Source organism: Nannospalax galili, unplaced genomic scaffold (genome assembly GCF_000622305.1).
Source record: "Nannospalax galili isolate Female #2095 unplaced genomic scaffold, S.galili_v1.0 scaffold726, whole genome shotgun sequence".
Taxonomy (NCBI): domain Eukaryota; kingdom Metazoa; phylum Chordata; class Mammalia; order Rodentia; family Spalacidae; genus Nannospalax; species Nannospalax galili.
Window position 1 is genome coordinate 2,004,370 of NW_008355253.1, and position 19,467 is coordinate 2,023,836.

General features: G+C 37.8%; 1 protein-coding gene and 1 pseudogene across 2 annotated transcripts in view; both read right to left on the minus strand.

Moving 5' to 3' along the window:
• Positions 1 to 294: 294 nt before the first annotated feature.
• The window catches only part of Ctnna2 (catenin alpha 2), a 1,380,618-nt gene continuing 1,361,445 nt past the window's right edge, over positions 295 to 19,467 (minus strand). For both annotated transcript variants that reach the window (XM_008852324.1, XM_008852323.1), the window contains one exon: positions 295 to 1,536. In XM_008852324.1, coding sequence (XP_008850546.1) covers positions 1,249 to 1,536 — 288 coding nt within the window. In that variant the 3' untranslated portion in view covers positions 295 to 1,248. The remainder of the gene's footprint in view (positions 1,537 to 19,467) is intronic.
• On the minus strand, positions 16,185 to 17,705 carry LOC103749434 (annotated as a pseudogene).

The window sequence follows — 19,467 nt, forward strand, 5'->3', positions numbered from 1 at the left end:
AAGTGATGGATTTTTGTTGTTCTTGTTTTAAATAAGTGGTTGTTTTGGAACTATTTTGAAATTACTGACCTTAACTTTAAAATAAATACTGCCCCCCCCCCCAAATTAGCTAAGGGCGAACCATGGTCCAGAAAATTGAACTACAAGAATTTCTCATTTTAGATTCCATTGAAAGGGAATCAAAACAAATGATAAAACAAACCATAAATTAAAATTTTGGGCCCTAAAAAAGGACTGAGAAACTGCATATAATTAATTAAGTTCTGATTTATAAAAAAAATAGAATTTTAAAATAATTTTCAAGAAGATTCTGTGATCTTTTATTAAACATACACTTAGAGAAAGAACACATTGTTCAGGGATTAAGATTAAATATGTTTATTTTGTGTTAGTGAATACAATGGTAAATTAGATTACTGGCACTCCAAGCTACACACCTATTTGCCGCTAAGCCTTCACACACTTCAGTCTCCGTTCCTCTAACGTTCCACCACTGGGCCTTCTATTTCTAGCAAAATCAGAGTTCAAGTTTAAAAAGAAAGGAAGGGTTGGAAGGAAGAAAGGTTGATCTCCACATCGTGCTGCAAGTGCCTGCAGGATTTAGTTGTCTCAGATGATAACCATTTTCAGTGAAGGGGAAAAATGAAAACATGAACACTACCAATGGCACTACCGGAATATAAAGAACAGAATGCTGATTAAAAGAACCATATTAGATGGGATTAGTTAGATTCCTCAGTTAACAATCCATATAATATCATGGATGGATGTCAACATTGAATTGTTCAATTTGTGGGCCACACACGTAAGCGGGTAGTACATTTTTGCACTGAAACAGAAGCAATACAAATTTTATGTTCTACCGTACACTTCCAGGTTTTTCACTTATGAATATACCTGCCAACCTAATGATTCTTGCATGCATTAGAGTTTGCTTTTGTAAAGTTAGTTTATTTTTCCCATCCCTCCCACTCCCATACATTGCAATGCGAACTCTTTGCCCAACTTTAAGAGAATGTTGCAAAGAACAGCTCTGTGCCACCTCAGGACAGGAATGACCCGTCCCCTCCCCAGGTTACAGATGGATCTTATTGACCTCATCTCATCTTACATGCAAACAGACACTGTTTCCTTAATTTCCCCATGCCAGAGGCATACAAGTCGGCAGGTATGCATACAAATATGGATTTAAAATGAAAAAGAAAGAAAAACAGAAAAAAAGATTTTGCATTTTTAAATCCTATTGTCCTAGAAGGAATCCATTGCTTTGAATTCACTTAAAGCCTGCACTGGTGAAATGTGTTTCTTTTGAGAACCTCTTCGAACTCGCGTCTGGAATTCTTCAGGCTTTTCTCTCTTCACAAGGGGCTTCTTTTCTGGAGCCTTCATCTTCCAAGACACAACTGGAGAGTTGACAGCTGCTGTACCATAGACCTTCTGGTATTTGGTTGAGGCTACATAAGATGCTTTCACTGTGAGGACAACAGCATTCATCAGGTTCTTGGCTGCCTGGATGAGTGATGTGGCGCTGTCCAGCTAGAGTGAGAGAAAAGATACACCTGGGTCAAGCAAATCCCCAAAGTCACACAACCATGGTTACAGTTTACAATTAAAGCAAAGCAGTACTATGGTTGTATAAGCAGTATTGCCAAAATAAGCAAACTATCACAAGAAGAGTGAACACATTATAAATCAGCCACCCACCTTCTCCTATTCTTCATCTCCAAATAAACAATATCATGTTACTACCTTTTATATTTCTAAATCCCAACTACCACTGAAGACAAAGCTCTCTTCTTAGAATTGAAGAATTCCAAAGTAACAAAAGTTTTCCAAAGAGGAACACATATTTTTAGATTTTAATTTGCAATGGTAGCAATTACTCCAAGGTTAGTTGAGTTTGTGGTCGGTACTGAAGGATGAAAAAGGAGAAGTCACAAAGGGTTACATTTCAATTTCATGGCCCTACAATGGAAAGATTTTTATCTATAGACTATTTCTACCTCCTGACTGGTGGAGATGAAAGAAGCTAAGCACAGGCCCAGTTCATGCATTCTCTGACTTTTACTTATTGATCTTAGTACCCACTTCACTTTTCCTATGTTGTGAATACCTCTCCAGAGAAACTATCAACTACTGTAGCAAGATCTTATAGGTTAAGTAGCATTCAGCCAGTCTGTTCCTCTTTACCTGTCATCTCTGTTTTAATAAACTATTTGGTATGTGCTATGTACCAAACACTATTTGAAGAAATTCTCAATCATTTCCTGTGTTACCTCTTAGAACAGCTTTATAAACTAGGTTATATCATCACAGTCATTTCACTAAACTATAGATGGCCACAGAATTTGCAGAGTTTTGCAGTGGAGGTAAAAGCGTGACAACTTTAGGCCTGATCTACTGGTTGATACTGCTGCCTTTTGGATAGGGTAACTTTAAAAAATGGTGTGACAAGCCAGTCATAGTAATCTCAGCATTGAGGAAGCTGATTCAGGATGATCAAGAGTAGAGGCCAGCTTGGGCTCCCTAGAGAACACTGAAACATACTGCCCCTCCCCAACCCCCCAAAATTGGTGTGACAAGTCACTACCTAAGTGTGTTTAAATGTCTATCACCAGGCTGGTATTTTTTGTTTGTTTGTTTACCTTCTTCCTGCTCTTAATTAGCCATGTGCTACATAATGAGTGCTGCTATCTGCATCAACCTCTACTGGCTTCATGGACTGAACTATAGATGTGAGAAAAACTACATTTCCCAGACTCCCTTTCAGCCCAGATTCTATATGTGATGTAATAAAAGAAAAAAAAAAAGAAACAAATGAAGAGGTTAGAAATCTTATTCCAGTCTCAGGGATGTTTGCACATGGTAGATTGTCTTGCAATGTGAAATACTGAGAGACATCAATTGCTATTCCTTGAAATGCCATTCCCATGTGTTGCTTGCTGTATAACATAAGTACTTGACTATATAGCTGCATAAAAATGCAAATGGACTTGTGAGGTTAGGTAATTAACCACAGGTTTATAAGCTAAGAGACTTTAACCCCTGTGGCTTCTGCTCTCTGATGTGACTAGGACTCTTGGTTTCATATCTTTTGATCGAGAAAAGTAACTTCTTATGATCATGGAGTAAGTAGGGTCAATGAAAGTTGGATTTAACTCCTCTCTGATGCCATTAACTGTGCAGCTATTTTCTCCCTATGCTTTATTTAAACTAAAAAGAATTTTCCTTTACACAAGGTTAAAAATGATTGCAATCAAATAAGCAATTCTATCACTCAAAAAGCTCATAAAGTCTGATCCTTAAGAAAGCAGCAGAATCTTCCTTTGTACAGATGAATCCCTCTCAACACTAAAGAATTGGTTCTTTGCCACTAAAACATAAAAAAATATTAGTAACACATCCAACATACAATAATATAGAAAAGTAAACATTTCTGGATTGATTCATGAGTTAGTGGAAATATACTGGATTTCCTAAACTATAGTACTTAGTTTATACCAACTAAGTGTCTGAAGTTAGCTTTAAAAAGCAAATTCTAGATTATTAGTGCAGTGGTTCTCAAGCTATAGTCTTTAAGTCACTTGTATCAACACCACCTGCAGAATGTTACAAATGCATTTTTTCTGCCCCAACCCAAAGCTTGCTAAAGAAAAAAATGTGGCTTTTTTAAAACAAGCTGATATATACCAAAGTTTAATGATGATTTAATTAATGAAACTCAAACACTATACTTATTTTATTCATTGATTTCAGAATTTTCACTATGTCTGACCAGGTTCCATGTTTTCAGTCTTTCCCATCACACCTTGGGTTGGAGGTTATAGTAATGGACAGGTGAGACAGCAATGTGACTATTAGAACAGATCTATCATGATTTCTGTGGAAGCAGTAGAAAAATTTCATTCTCCTCCCCATTAACCGTGATAGTTCCCCTATCAGTCTGTCAATTTCAAAAATGAATGGAAAATTAGTTAATTCTATTTTGTGCCACAAGTAAAAAAGAGGGTAAAGTGATATGCCTGAGGTAGTGTTGATTTTCTTGGGGATTATAGAATTAGAATACAACAAGGTACATCTATCATATTATTAAATGGTTCTTGAAGTTTGATTCTTGGGAAAATTGAATGGATCTCTTCAGCAGTTTGGGAATTTTTACCACGGATTCCATTTTCAGATAGATGATATGCCAATCTGCAGCAAAATTATGAGAGCCTGCTCTTCTTCATAACCTATTTTTTCTCCCAGCCTGATGCAGGAATCCTGTGAAGAAACCTAATACATTGGTTGACCGTGAGAAGGCACTTACAAACCCAGTGGTTTGGCTCAAAACACCTGCTAATGCAGCTATTGGGTGAGAAACCCAGACAACTAACCTTGAACAAAATTACACACAGACAATAAGTCAAATTGAACATTTTAATGAAAATGTGACTTTAATTTTTTTTGCCAAAGTATATGTTTTATCCATTACTTTAATCCACTTTTGTGATATAATTATTTCTAAGTACCATTTGAACTACTTTTTTTATTATTTCAAAGAAATGGGCTTCCTTTATGCTTATTCAAAGTAGCTTCCAACTGAAAAGTTTTAGCTGAAGTTTTGCTTCCTAAGGAAAAGATATTAGAAAGACCAAAGACATGTGGCATGGTGTTTTGTTTTTTGTTTTTTCCCTAAAAGATGTAAAGACACCTATTTAGCATGATTGCTTTCTATTTTTTGATTTTTTTATTGTAACAGTGGTATTTTCAAATTAGATGAGTAAATTAACATAAGTAAGTGAAGTTCTAATAATAATAACTAACATTAATTGAGCACTTAAGCAGAGGTGCCTGGCATTGCCTTAGTTATGTTAATTAAATTCTGTGACTCAGTTTTCAAAAATTCTCAAGTAAGAATGATTACTACACTCACAGCTGAGGACACTGAAGCTTAGAGATAAAGTAACTTGTTGAAGTAACAGGGTAAAGTACTGATTAGGACCAATACTAATGCTCTTGAAAGTTGGAATGCTCTACACAGCATTGCTCCCCTGAAGCCTTATTTAAACTCTGAGGTCATGTATATCAGCTACTGCCAAGGATCGAAATGACTGCTTCTATTTGCTCCACTGGGGCTGGAAGTTGGACACCTCTAAAGTAGACAGCACCCTGTGTTTGCTGCCCCCATACCCTTCTTCAGTCTCAATGTTCTCGGATAAGCCTTTATTATTTATTAATTTATATTTTTTTTATTTAAATGACACACATTTATTGCTGCACATAATTCATTGCATAAAGTATAAAATTTCCTGTGGGCAATAATAAATGTGATTTATAAGTCACAAATTTGAAGTCTATTTTTTATTCTCTCCCCTTTTTTTTTTTTTTTTTTTTTTTTTTTTTTTTTTTGAGACAGGGTCTCGCTGTAGCCACAGCTAGTCTGGAACTTATTATCTAGACCAGGCTGGCCTTGATCTCACAGAGATCTGCCTGCCTCTGACTCTCAAGTACTAGGATTAAAGGTAATATCCTAACTAGTTTATTGGGCCTTACTAACAGAGCATAGGGTGGGGTTTATTTATAGAAGAGAGCCCCCCCTCATTTTTGGCTGCCCTGGAAAGTTCACACCCAAATATAGATCCTGTGACTTCTTGACAGCTACACAAAATGGCAAGAGTGGTACTTCATGGTGTTCTCAACTTATATAGCCTTAGCCCCATCCCCACACACAGCTAAGGTTGAGGGATCGGGTAAGAGGGATAACTGACTCCCCCTTTGACTCCTTGATGAGTGAGGGAAGGAGGTGTGACTATAGATTGCCAGCATAGCAGTCTGAGGAGACTTCCAGGTAACACTCCATCCCTTCCTGCAGCTCTTACATTCTTTCTGCCAACTACTTCCACAAAATTCCCTGAGGCTTGGAGGGGTTGGTTAAGTGTGGGATGATCTCCCTCCCTTGTGGCAAGGTACTGAACTTTCAGGTCTCTGTATCATGTGTTTTCCATGGGCTGTTGTCCCATTTCAGTGGGATTCCATCTACTATAAAAACACAAACAGCAAGAAGCAAAAACACCTAAACAGTTGCTGCTAAAATAACTTAACCTATGGGTGGAAACACAAATGCTTGGATGGCACTTTCGCAGGTGCATCACATCCATATAACAAAACAATTGCAGTGGCTTCCCACTGGGGCCTGTATTATCTCCTGCCACAGGGAGTTGGTCTGGTCTACAGTACCAGATGTGTGTTCCACCACTAGGAGTGGGAATTTTAGCTAATCGAAAATTTGCTTGTTGTACGTGCACTAGACATGCACTATTGCACTATCAGGACAATCTTGTTTGGCATGTTGATAGTGCAATATATGGGTCCATTGTTGAGCAGAACTGTAGGGACTGATTCTCCCTGAGCCATCTTCATATAGAGTTCTGGCACCATAGAAGCCACTCATCAACTGGCAGGGAGTTTCCAGCGTAGTGCAAGCACAATTTCTCCCTCTCCCACACTCACATCAGTGTCTTCAGCAATAAGGTTTTTCCATTCACTTCCAGTGTACAACCAACATTATTGGCAATGGCCATTTTTGTTTGGGTAACTCTAGGACACCTCAGGCCAACAGCTCATAGGGCGACAACCCACTTAAGACTGGGATTTTCATTTAACAACTGTATGGCTTCTGGTAGGGCTTTCTTCATCCCCATAGGTTTCCTTCTGTGCTTAAGGCTTTTTGTTTTTTACAATGTATTTGGAGAATTCCCTCCTCCTTTATTCCCATAGTTCTTTGCACAGCCTTCCCTCTCCCCCTCCCCTTTAACTATACCCATTTTACATATTTCTCCCTCAGTAACACCTTTCTCTTACTAATCTTCTTTCTCAGTTTCCTTTGCTCCCTTTATATCCCTGGTTCCCTTTCATATTCCTGGTTCCTGCTCTTACATCAGGATATACACTCACTTATAAGGATTTGGTGCTAGGATCCACAAATTAGGGAGGACATACATTGTTTTTTCAAGTCTGTTTTACTTCACTTAGTATAACAGTTTCTAGATCCATCTGTTTATCTGAAAATTTCATTATTTCATTTTTCTTTACTGCTGAGTAGAACTCCATTGTATCAATGTACCACATTTTCATTAACCACTCATCACTTGAGAGGCACTTAGGTTGCTTACATCTCTTAGCTATTGTGAAAAGAGCAGCACCAAGCATGGTTGTACAACTGTCTCTACAATAGGATAAGTCCTTCGGGTATATGCCAAGGAGTGGAATAATTGGGTGATGTGGTACATCCATTTTTAGTTTTTAAAGACTTTCTCCACATTGTTTTCCATACAGATTGCACGAGTTTGCAATTCTACTAGCAGTGAATGAGCATTCCCCTTTCTCCACATCCTTGGCAGTATTTGGTCTTATTTGTTCTCTTGATGTTAGCCAATCTGACAGGTTAAGGTGAAACCTTACTGTGGTTTTAATTTGTATTTCCCTAATTACTAAGATGTTGAACACTTTTTAAGATGTTTCCTAGCCATCTTTATTTCTTCCTTTGAGAACTCTCTGCTTAGATATTTAGCCCATCTTATAATTGGGTCATTTGCTTTCTTGCTTGTTTTTTTGAGTTTTTAGAGATTCTGGATGTTACACCTCTGTCAGATATGTCACTTGTTAAAGATTTCTTTCCCAGTCTGTGGGTTTTCTCTTCAATTTCTTGTTTTGCTATATGGAAACATATTTATTTAATGAGGTCCCACTTGTTGATTGCTGAAATTAATTCCTGAGCAACTGCTATCTGATTTAGGTTCATTTCACGTACAGTATCATTTAATTAAGATGTCTATTCTTTGTCTGGTTGACCTGTCTAATGGAGACAGAGGGGTATTGAAGTCCCCTACTATTACTGTTGGGGTTAATCTGTGTCTTAAAGTCCTGTAGTGTTGTTTTTATGAATTAGGGTGCACTAGAGTTTGGTGCATATAAGTTCAGGATTGTAATATCTTCTTGGTTAATTGTTCTTTTGATTAGAATGAAGTGACACTCTTTGTCTTTCCGATTAGTGTTAGTTTGAAGTCTATTTTGTCAGATATTAGAATTGCAACCCCTACTTGTTTCTTAGTGCCATTTGCTTGGAATATTCTTTCCGTGCTTCCACTTTAAGGTAGTCCTGTACTCGAAGGTGAGATGGGTTTCTTGCAGAAAACAAAAAGATTTTGTGTCTTAATCCACTCAACTAGTCTGTGTCTTTTGACTGGGGAGTTCAGATCATTGATATTTAAAGTTTTTATTGAAATATGTGTTTTGTTTGCCATCATTTTGATTAGTTTGCATTATTTGTCTAATTTTGTTTTTCCACAATTATACCTTTTTTTTCCTTTTGTTACCCCTGGGGTATATAGTTGTTCCTTTCTCCTTTGTATTGCTTCAAGTATTCCTTGAAGGGCTGAATTTTTGGACATGTATTCTTTCAAGTTTTTCATGTCATAAAAGATTTTTCTTCCCCCCTCAACTATAATAGATATTTTTGCTGGGTAAAGTATTCTGGGCTGGTCATTTAGAACTGGAAATACCTTGGTCCAGGCTTTTCTGGCATTCATAGTTTGCATTGACAAGTCAGCTATAATTCTGATGGGCTTTCCTTTATATGTAACTTGATTTCCTTTTGCTGCTTTCAGTATTCTCTTTGTTCTGTACATTTAGTGTTTTCACCACGATATTCTGTGGGGAGTTTCTTTTCTGGTCCTATTTGGTGTTCTGTGTGCTTCTTGTATTTGTATAGGGATGTCTTTCCTCAATTTTTGGAAATTCTCTTCTACAGTCCTGTTTAAGATCTGGTCAAAACCATTAACCTGAAATTCTTCTCCTTCCTCTATGCCTATGTTGCGTGAATATTGTCTTTTCATTATGTCCCACATCTCTTGCATATTCCATTTCACTGTTTCTATAAATTTTCCATACTCTTTGCTTGAGTGGTCCAGTTCTTCAACTTTATCCTCCAGTGTTGATATTCTCTTTTCCATTTCATTCATTCTAGTGGTGAGACTCTCCCATTGTTCCAAGTAGGCTTATTGACTTTTTCACTTCCTTCCTTCTTCATTTCAACCTGAGTTTTCTTTATGTTTCTATCTTTTTTGTGAATTCATTCAGAATTTTATCCTTATCTTCTTTTAGTTCTTTGATTTGTTTGTTTGTGTGTTCTTTAAATTCATTGAATTCCTTGATCATATTTATGATTGTTCTTTTAAATTCTGTGTCCTGGGTTATGTTTAGGGGTTTCTCCTTGTACGTCTCTTCCACCGGACTGGTGGAGCTTGGTGGGAGCAGAGTGTTTTGGCATTCCATTTTATTATATTTTGGTTGTGATTTTGGCATGTGAATTTCTTTTGTTGTTTGTGATTCTAGTATGAAAATCAAGTCTTCTTTTGTTGAGTTGAAGTTTGCCTCTGTTTGTATTGTTGGTGTGCCTTGGTTGTTTTCTTATTGGTTAGGTAAAACTGGTTGATCTAGGTTTCAGGCTCTCCCAGATTTTATTTTGGAAGGAACTGATAGCTTCAGATCAGCTACTCAGGAACTGCAACAGGAGCCCACATCAGGATCCCGTAAGGTACATGCAGGCTTCCCTCTAATGTTTGGACCTCTACTAGTGGGTACTCAGAGCACAATTAAGGATGTTACCTAAAAATAGAACAACTAATGGCAGTCTGAGTTCTCAGTCCCAACACCATGTGGAGGCCAGATAAGGCTCTCTCAGGCAGTCTGGTGAGGTCTCAGCCTTACCCTACCTTAGGGCAGAAGTCTGCCTTGGGGATGTGGGAGGGGCCTCATGTAACCCCAGTTAGGGGGTTGCATATGGCGCTGTTTGAGGAAGTTCTGGGGAATCTCATCACCATGTGGAAGCTGGATCTAGGTGCTCTCAGGTGGTTTGCTGTGTTGTCAGCCCCTACACCAGATGGAGGTCAGATCAGGTGATCTCAGGTGGTCTGCTGAGATCTCAGCCCTTATGCCAGATGGAGGCCAGATCAGGTGCTCTCAGGAAGTCTGCTGAGTTCTCAGCCCCTACACCAGGTGGTGACCAGATCAGGCACTCTCCACATAAGCCTTTTGACCTTGTGATGGTCCACAGTGCTTTTCACACTTAGGGCAGCAGAGCCTGTAATGTGATTGTTGCATATTGCTCTTGTACTTGATGCATATCTCTGATGCACTTACTAGCCAACTCTAACCACTGTTTATAATTTTATGTGGGGTTTAGCTACTCTAGTGTTCTAAGCTTTAACGTGAGCTTGTTTTGCTTTCTTTAACATGGTCTTTGAAAGGCAACCCTATTTCTACCATTTCTCAAACTAGCTATGGGTCCTCTCTTTCTGCTTAAAATTTACTCTTTCATTACATCCCTGTATCTGGTCTAAGGGAAACTGTTCATTTTCATATAATTTAAAAACAGAAGCCTACATTTTAAAAATTAGATATGTCCATCCTGGGACATATGTCCTTAAATTTCATTTTCTCTCATTTAGTCTAACAATCATCCCTGAGATTGTGACCTAGAAGACTGATAGTTGGTTTCCTATAACACAATGAAGAAGGTTTAAACTTTCATCATTCAGAAAGCTTAGGCTTTCTCTAAAACCCATGCTCTAACTGTGCTTAGGCTGCCTAATCCTCAGTTCAAAATTCTACTGAGCTGTGTTCTACTTACACTCTTCCATCCCATAGGTGTCTGTCTGTTCTCTCTAGCCATAAGAATTAGAATTATGCTAATCCTGTCACTAATCTTTCAAAATATCAAAGTACTATTTTAAAAGACGTAACAGATGTTTCCTCACATCTTGTTCTATTACAGTCTCTGAAAGCAAATAGAGGCGAGTGAAGCTGTTTCTATGAGGCATTTTCTGGCCTTTTGTTTTCTGTCCCCTGCCACTGTTTGTACTCATTTCTTCTCAACTCCACTCAACCTCTAACACAACATCACCTAGGACTAGTCTCTTCCTATGTACTGTCTTTGTTTTGTGTTTTGAACGGAGGAAAGACTTGGGGGAAGATAGTCCTGAATGGTGGCTCTTCTCATTGACACTTAGGCTGCTGTTTAATTCTTTACAAACCTATAGCCAAAGAACTGTGTGAAACATGCTTGAAGTGACTCTGAGAGCTCATGGAGTTATCAGGATACCCCTGAAACCACAAGTCACTAAGGCATACTATGTCATTAAGGTTGGGCTTGTCCTAAATATGTGCTATGTAACAGTAAAAACAAAACATAAATGTAGAACTCAATCACACTCTTGAAAGAAAGTGCAGCTTTACCCCTTAAACTGCTGAAATCTCTTTCAGCCTTTCTCCTCCAAATTTTTCTTTCTTTCCACCTACACATTCACTCATGCCAGTATCTATCGAGGCAGAGTTAGCTTAGGGACCATTGCAATATGGGTTTGAATCTAGGGGAGCTAGATACTGAAACCCACATGTTATATAATGTTAATCCTCCTAGGTTCATAGATAATATTCCTTTATCCATTTCTATCTGAATTTTTCTCTTCCCCTCATATTCCTACTTAGTATTTTACACAATAAGATAAATGAAACTGAGTGGAATATTAAATCCATTCTCTACCCTTTTATCCAAAAATCAATTTCCTTAAAAAAAATCTCAGAATAAAACTTTCAAGATAAAAGTCAATATCTTTTTAATAATCTAAGATATGATGTTATCAAGAAATATCCTATTTGAATAGAAAATAACTTTGGCTGATTAGGGAATCCTAGAGGAATCCTTTACACTCGTAACAATGGGGAACTTCCTGGAGCCAGCCAGCAATAAAACAAATGCAGTTTAGATGGAACAATCTCCTTTAAGAAATAATAAAAAAAAGAAATGATGTCAAATTTTACAAAATGTAAAAGGAATGGAGGATGCATTGGGTTAGCTTCACATAGCACTGTGATCATTTCAGGATGCCGTCACAGCAAAGCATGTAATCACAAAGCATAAGGGCATTAACTATGCATGCAGAATTTACAGCAGGCAAGTAGAGATTGACAATTTTGAGGTTGAATGTCTATTTTCAAAAACCCCCAAAATTAATGAGATATAAAAGGGCAGTTCATGGAAATGCAAAGTACAAAGCAATCTGTTCATGGGCTAAAAAAAAAAAAAAAAAAAAAAAAAAAAAAAAAGCTGCCTTAGCCCAGTACTGACCAAATGAAAGAGAAAAACCAAGTTCATTTTGAAGTTGTTTTGGAAATATAAATCTAAGGATTATGTTTGATGCATACAAAAGGGTTAGCAGCCTAGGAGAAGGATCTCAGTCCTATTTGAACTGAAACATTTTATTTTCATTATTTCCAAGCCCAAGCTAATGGCATCGAGTATAAAAATGTTCCTCAACATGGAACAAGTACATTTTAGTAGTTTGCAAGATCTCTAAATGGCAAAATAACATAGCTTTGACATAGAGGGGCAAGAAATATTTTTAGTGGGTCTATCCTACACATTTCAGGGAAAAATTGCGATATGAAAACTGACAGTAAGTTAAAAAATAGTTACTTTTGGAAAACTGGAATATTTCCACTGAAGCTGACCATTTATTTATATTTAAACTATTATTATCCCCCAAAGAAGACACAAATTTTCTGCCAAGAACATTCCATATTTTTAAAAAATCAGTGAGGCTTTGAAAAGGTTTTAGATCTCCTTAGAACCATGATACATTTGAAATACCTTGAAATATCTGCCTACTTTTTTCCAGAGTCTATATCAATAACACCTTAAAAAAATCTTTAGCAAGTCAGGAGCAATAAATAACTCAGGGAAACAAAGATGTGGTGAAAAGGCTCAGCAACATTCTGTCTTTTGTCACTTAAGCTATGTTGGGATGTTCATATATTGACCAAAAAAAAAAAAAAAAAAAAAAAAAAAAAAAAAAAAATAAAAAAAAAAAAAAAAAAAAGGGGCAAGCCCTCATTTTGGTGCTCTGTTCCACTCACTTTTCCTCCTCCAACATCAATAGTGAGTAAAAGTTAGCAAAGCTGGATTCTTAAGACAGTGGTAAATCAGATACCAATTTGCCACTCACTCTTATAGCGTCCAAAGCAAGCATTATCAATGTTAATGAATCAATCAAAGTACTTTTACTACCTGATAGGTAGTAATCACTAACAAATATGTTTTATTTAAATGAGACCACATTTTCTTTTTTTGTTCTGATACCTAGTTTTTAGGGACAGATTGTGCAAAGAAGCACACAATCTGTACTAATACTTTATTATGAGTTGGCAGCTAATGAAATTGTTAATGATCTAACATAAGTATTAGAAATGCAAGCATTTTAAGGAATGCTTTTAAAATTAGGTAATAAAATCTAGCCACATATTAGTAAAAGTATACAAGTATAGCATCTGAGGTAAAAATGAACTTTCCAAGTGTATTGTATTTATTGTTTAGACAACAATCCTTGACTATGTACTGATCTCTGGTCAGTGTTAGCTAAGACATTGTTGGATTACATCTGCAAAGCTATTAGTCCTATTCTTTCTGTTTAATAACTGGGTCTTAGGTAGAAAATATTTTCATTCTAAGTAGTGGATCAATCATGGTGAAAAGGTATACAAGAGGTCTGTTCTTTTTTTCCTGCAGGACTTCCTTGAGTTATGCCAGATATGCTGATGGTCTACCAATGCTGAAGGCTAGTTGTGACAAACAGCTCAAGATTAAATTGGCAAAGACCTTGGCAGGAAGGCACTGCAGGGCAACCTAGGAAAAAAAATCTCCAGAGCCTTGCTGAGAAATTTACCAATTTGTTCCCAGGTAATGTTCTCAACTGGACATATTTGTGTGTTTTGAGTTTTAATTCATTAGATAGGTAGGAATAGCCAGTCAGTTCACTGATTAACTGTCTTAATTTGCATTTTTTCAATTATAGGTAAGTAAACCTTGGGGACCCCCGTAAAGGCTTAATTACAGTCAACAAATTTTCTAAATATGGCTTATAGCCATTTTTCTCCACCAGTAAAAAAAGAATAATTTTACTCAACCCCAAACACAGATTTCTTCCTAAACTTGATTGAGATGCTTTGGTCCTTGAGCAGGAATACCTCTTCAACCTAGGAAGTCGCACACATTTTTCCTTTTAACTCCCTGAATCCTCCCATACTTCGGGATCTCCTGGCCTATCAACCTTGAAATTGCTTGCTTCCATATAGCAGGAGAACCAGGAGGAAATAAATATATCAAGCGAAGAAATAACCTATGAATTTTCAAATACTCATCATGATTGGGGTGTATCTTGGGCACAATGACACCTTTTATGACATCACATTAACACACCAGGCATTAAGGGCTGACTACAATGGTAGAGCATCACTACCTTTGTTACTTTGGTTTCTAACATCCTTCTTCTCAGGCAGTAATAGCCTTATGACCAGGATATAATATAAGGGGTCCCAGGAGACACAGGGGAAAATAACTCTTCACAAAATGCACACAAGAGACATTAATGAACCCCCTCACCATCAGCACTGCTTCACTGTGTATGAAAGTAGCATTTGCTGACGGATGCGGAAGTCTACTTATCATTGAAACATAACGTGAAAGCACAACCACTGAACAGAGGATAAAGAATTAAGGATCATGAGTTGGATTAGTGGAGGATTATGTGCTCTTACCTGCACAGCTATTCTTTTGGCTCACTGAAAACAAGAACCTTCTTGCCCTTGTTTTACTGGTGGTCCCTTTCTTTACTGGGCTCCCAACATACAAACAAATAGAGGTTAGGTTTTTGTCATAGTGGGCACAGTCAGTATGTTATCACTTTTGTGACATATTTTTAACTCAGGTCTCCCTTTAAACTGACATGTAAGATGTGCCTGCTGGAAATTAAAAGTTGATGAGTATTACAGTATCTTCCAGATTCTGTATATATTCCAAGGTCCACCCAATTAGCTCTTTTCTATGTTACCTTAATCTTCATTTTAAAAGGAGTAGTACATGACTTTATCTTCGTTTTCTCATTGGTAGGGCATTGAAACTTGGAAGAAACAAAATAATAGACAGTTACCAGTGTTGCAAGCACGTGACCTGTGTCCTTGCAAATTTATTTAGCACTGTTCCACATGCCAAATGTCTTTAACTAAAAGACACAAAGAACATTTATGGCATTCCTCTTTAGAAACCAGGATGCTTTCTCATACAGATGCCTGCCAGGGCTTGCCCTAGTTTGAAAACCTTCTGGTTCTTCTCTCCTGCAGTGAACATACTTTATAGAAAATGTAGACGCATCTGAGGGTCCCTTCTATCTATGTCTCTTTGGTCTGACAAAGGACCTCTGTGGATAGACAACATATTGTCTCTTCCTGGCAAAAGAGACTGAGGTACAGAAGAGACTTTCAAAAATCACAGATTAAAGGGAACAGAATCCTCAAAAGACTAGAAATGCATAACAGTATCACTAAAAATCATAGAAAAACCTATATCAATGCTTCTTTTAAAAGAGCCACAAACCTATGAAATTGGAAAACTTCTTTGGGGAAAAACACGTAATTTTAAGAAGACAACTTTTAACTAAGGAACAAAGATAAACATTAAAGACTTGCAGATAGCTTTCTTAGTAAGGGCAAGGTATTATTTCACACTATGTTTAATATTAACATGAGAGTGGCCTCAGGATACAATTCTTATCTCGGGACTCCTTGAGCATTCCAGCTTTCCCTACTACAATACTAAACTATGAAACATAGTCAATCTTTAACTATAAGTTCCATGGTTCAACTCCAGAGAAAATTTGTTCTGCTACTAGGGAACACTGCAAAATCACGGCTAGTGTGGAGAGTTCAGAGATGCTGAAACATTCTACAATGGCAAGTCACAAAAAACTACACAACAAACAATTACTCAAGAGTTAATTAGAATAATGAAATAAACCAAGGATCTCCCTAGGGAAGAGACTCAAGGTACCTTAATATCCTGGGGAGGTTCTTTTTTTTGACTCCTGATTTTATTATTTTTTTCTATTTAAAGTAGTCTTTGGTGGCTGGGAAGCCTGACCTCCCAAGACCAGAGTCAGTTGGAGCTATTTTCTGACTGGAAAGGGGTGGGTTGGGGAACTGGGAGAGCAGAGAGACCTGACTCTGCTGGTGGATTTGGGTAGAGAAGATTCTAGGGTGTGATGGGAAGGGGGAGAAGGCAAGAATGACAAGCTGGGGATGTGGGGTCCACCTCAGTCCCCAGCTTCATTCTTTTCTAATATTTCTCCATTGGTGGCATTCTCTGCAGTCTGGTGGCCTTTTTCTTCTTTTTCTGGGTTTTTCAATTTAGAGAGCTCTGAAGAAGGGTCTTTAGCTCTGCATCCTGGACCTCCATCTCAGACTTGTAGAGGTCAGGTTCAAAGGGACCATTGGTTATCTGCATGAGGCCATTGGGCATAAACTGCGCAACAAATTCACCCTCCTTTCCACAGAGAACATTCAATGCATGTAGCAACTCATGTTTCTCACATCCTACCACACCTATCCGAGCCTTCTCCAAACACTCTTAAAAAAAAAAAAAAAAAAAGACAAAAAAAAAAAAAAAAAGTAACAATAATAGAGATGGTATCTAAAGAGCCTTGAAGTTGAGTGTGGTAGCCCACATCGTTAATCTCAGCACTCAGGCAGCTGAGGCAAGACACAGCCACATAGTCAAGACCCTGTCTCAAAAAGCATAAATGGGCTGGAGAGATAGCAATTAAAAGCAAAAAGGCATAGCATTAAAAAGCCTTTCCACCTCACTGAAAAAGGCATATGAAGTTTTCATTCACAGGCCATCTTGTTTAGCAGTGTCTCACTTGTAAACTGTGGTTCTTGGTCCTTCATCCTTGGCCTTGACTCATGAGCTGATGAGGACATCCACAGCATACACTTCATGCCCCTCAAATTCAGCCTTTTCATAGTCCTTCTTGTGCTGGTCTGTGGGCTTCTGGATAATGGCTTTCTCTTCATTGAGGACCTGCTGCTTCAGTTGGTGTGACAGCATCCCTTCTTCTATTGGAATACAACTAAATGAGTGGGCAACCTTGTCCCAGGCTTCTGTCACTTGTGTGTTCCAGTTTCTGCCAGTAAGGCACCTTCAACACAAAGCTGAGCTGCCTTAATGACATCTGTTTTATTGCCCTGTTATTTGGGTCCCCAATCACAAAAGTATGAGCCACATTGGCAATGAAGCCATCCATATGGACTCTGAGGTCAAATTTTACCAAGTCTCCTTCCTTAAGAATATAGTCCTGGTCACTCTTCAAATGGGAAAAGTGACATACAGTTATTTACCAATATGTTGGTAGGAAAGATAATAACGTTCTTCCTTTCCCCTTTCCTTCTTGAAGATGTTTCCTGTATCTTAGGTAATCATGGCGTTATCCTTCTTACACAGGCTCTGTATAGACACACCTGAGTTTGATGTTCCCACCAAAGATCAAATAGCTTGATGCTTCCATCAAAGATTGAATTCCCAGGTCGGCAATGTCGTCCCCCATCCTTTTTAAAATTGATTTGTGTGCGTGTGTGTGTGTGTGTATGTGTGTGTGTGTGTGTGTGTGTGTGTGTGTGTGTGTGTGTGTGTGATTTCATGCAGAGCATCCCAAACAATCTTAATTATCTTTATACTACCATCCCAAATGGCACCCTCCCATAGCCTCTGTTTTATACTTGGTCACAACCAAGTCCTCAATGATAGTTTGCTGCTGCTGCTCCTCTTCACCTGACATCTTTCTATCACCGCTACTGGAGCTTTGCTTCTACTGAGCTGTGACCTCTGTCTTCCTTCCCAACCACAAGCAATGACCAGAGTCTCTTTGGTTCATGAGGAAACCACGATCAAGCAAGGGACTGGGAGGGCAGGTGGCTCTGAGGAGGTTCTTAGTAGCACCCCTAGGGCTCTCCTCATTCCAGTGAATGAAAGTCCCCAGAAAAACTGCCTCTTAAAACTGTAATAGGAACATTTTAGATCAGGATACTGATTTCTGGTTAGTTCTCAAACTTTAGTTTCAGAACAATGGAGACAAGAATCTGGGAATTTCCAATTTTAGTAGCAGCATGTTGCTTCTATAAACTGAAATTTGAGAGTCAGTACTTTACTACTTGGCTCAGGTCATTCTCTTTCCTGATTTCATGTACTACCTTTTCCACGTTTGTCCAAATTCCTAATGATTAAAATATACTATCCGTAGACCTGGGCAGGTTGTTCAGCACTGTGTGTCCAACAGATGGGACAGATAAGAGGAAGTGTAGTAAGAGGACACCTACACTGTCAAAAAAGACCTCCGAGTCTATAGGGGGCAACAGGAAGGAACAAATACTACTAACGGCTTGTTGAAGTGCTGTGGCATTGCTGCATTTTGGACATGCTGCTGATTGTATGGCATATATGAACTCATTTTTATCCTGATAACTGAGTGAAATAGAACACTCACTGAATTTTATAGCTGAGAATATTAGGACGCAGAGAGATGAAGCAACTTGCTCAATAGCCAGCTACTAGAAGTCAGAATTCAACTCTTCTTCCACTTAAAAAGCACAAGTTTTTCAAAAACAACTACTGTGAGCCTTTCTCAGACAACTGGGGTGGGGGGGAGTATTGTACTGTTTCTGTCTGAAACAGTAACTCAGTGAGAAAGTGCTTTTGGAGAATGAAGCCTTCTTTCTCACACAAAAATTAGTGTATTCCTTCCTAGAAAGAAAGCAGTGAATTCCCTGTCTTAATTTGCTAAAAAATACAGAAGAAAACCTATTAAATTATTTGTATAATAACTAAATCTAAATTTATAAAAATCTACAAGGAACATGTTTGTATAGGAACATTCTTTTTTCTTTCTTGAATTCTTAATTTGTAATTGATCTAATTGAATCTCTGTTTTTAATCTGGTACTAGTTACTCAATTCGTAATCCCCTCTCCTATCTCAATGCCATCCCAAGTTTAAACATTGGCAGCAAAGTGCTTAGCTAAAACATTTCATTTCTCACTCTCTCTTTTAGCTAAAGGTATCTCTGATGATGGAAACAGAAACTATTGGAGGGTGGGGAGATACGTTCTGAGATAGAGTTGCTAATACAGCAAGTAAGTATATATCTTCATGTGTGGAAAATGGTAAGGAATACTAGAAGCTACCTTGGATCAGAAGATAAACTTATATAAAGTTAAAAGCTTAGACCTTTGATGATTCTCTATACTGTTCCTGAACCAAGTATAAAAATAGTCGTGGTGGCGCACGCCTTTAATCCCAGCACTCGGGAGGCAGAGGCAGGCAGATCTCTGTGAGTTCAAGGCCAGCCTGGTCCACATAGTGAGTTCCAGGACAACTGGGGCTACAGGGAGACCCTGTCTCAAAAGGACCAAAAAAATAAATAAAAATAGTCCATGTGAGAGAGAACTTTTTGTTTTTCATGTTTTATTATATGTAGTTGAATTGAAGTCAAATTAAATAAGATATATATAATTAATTATATATATAAGATATATAATTTATATT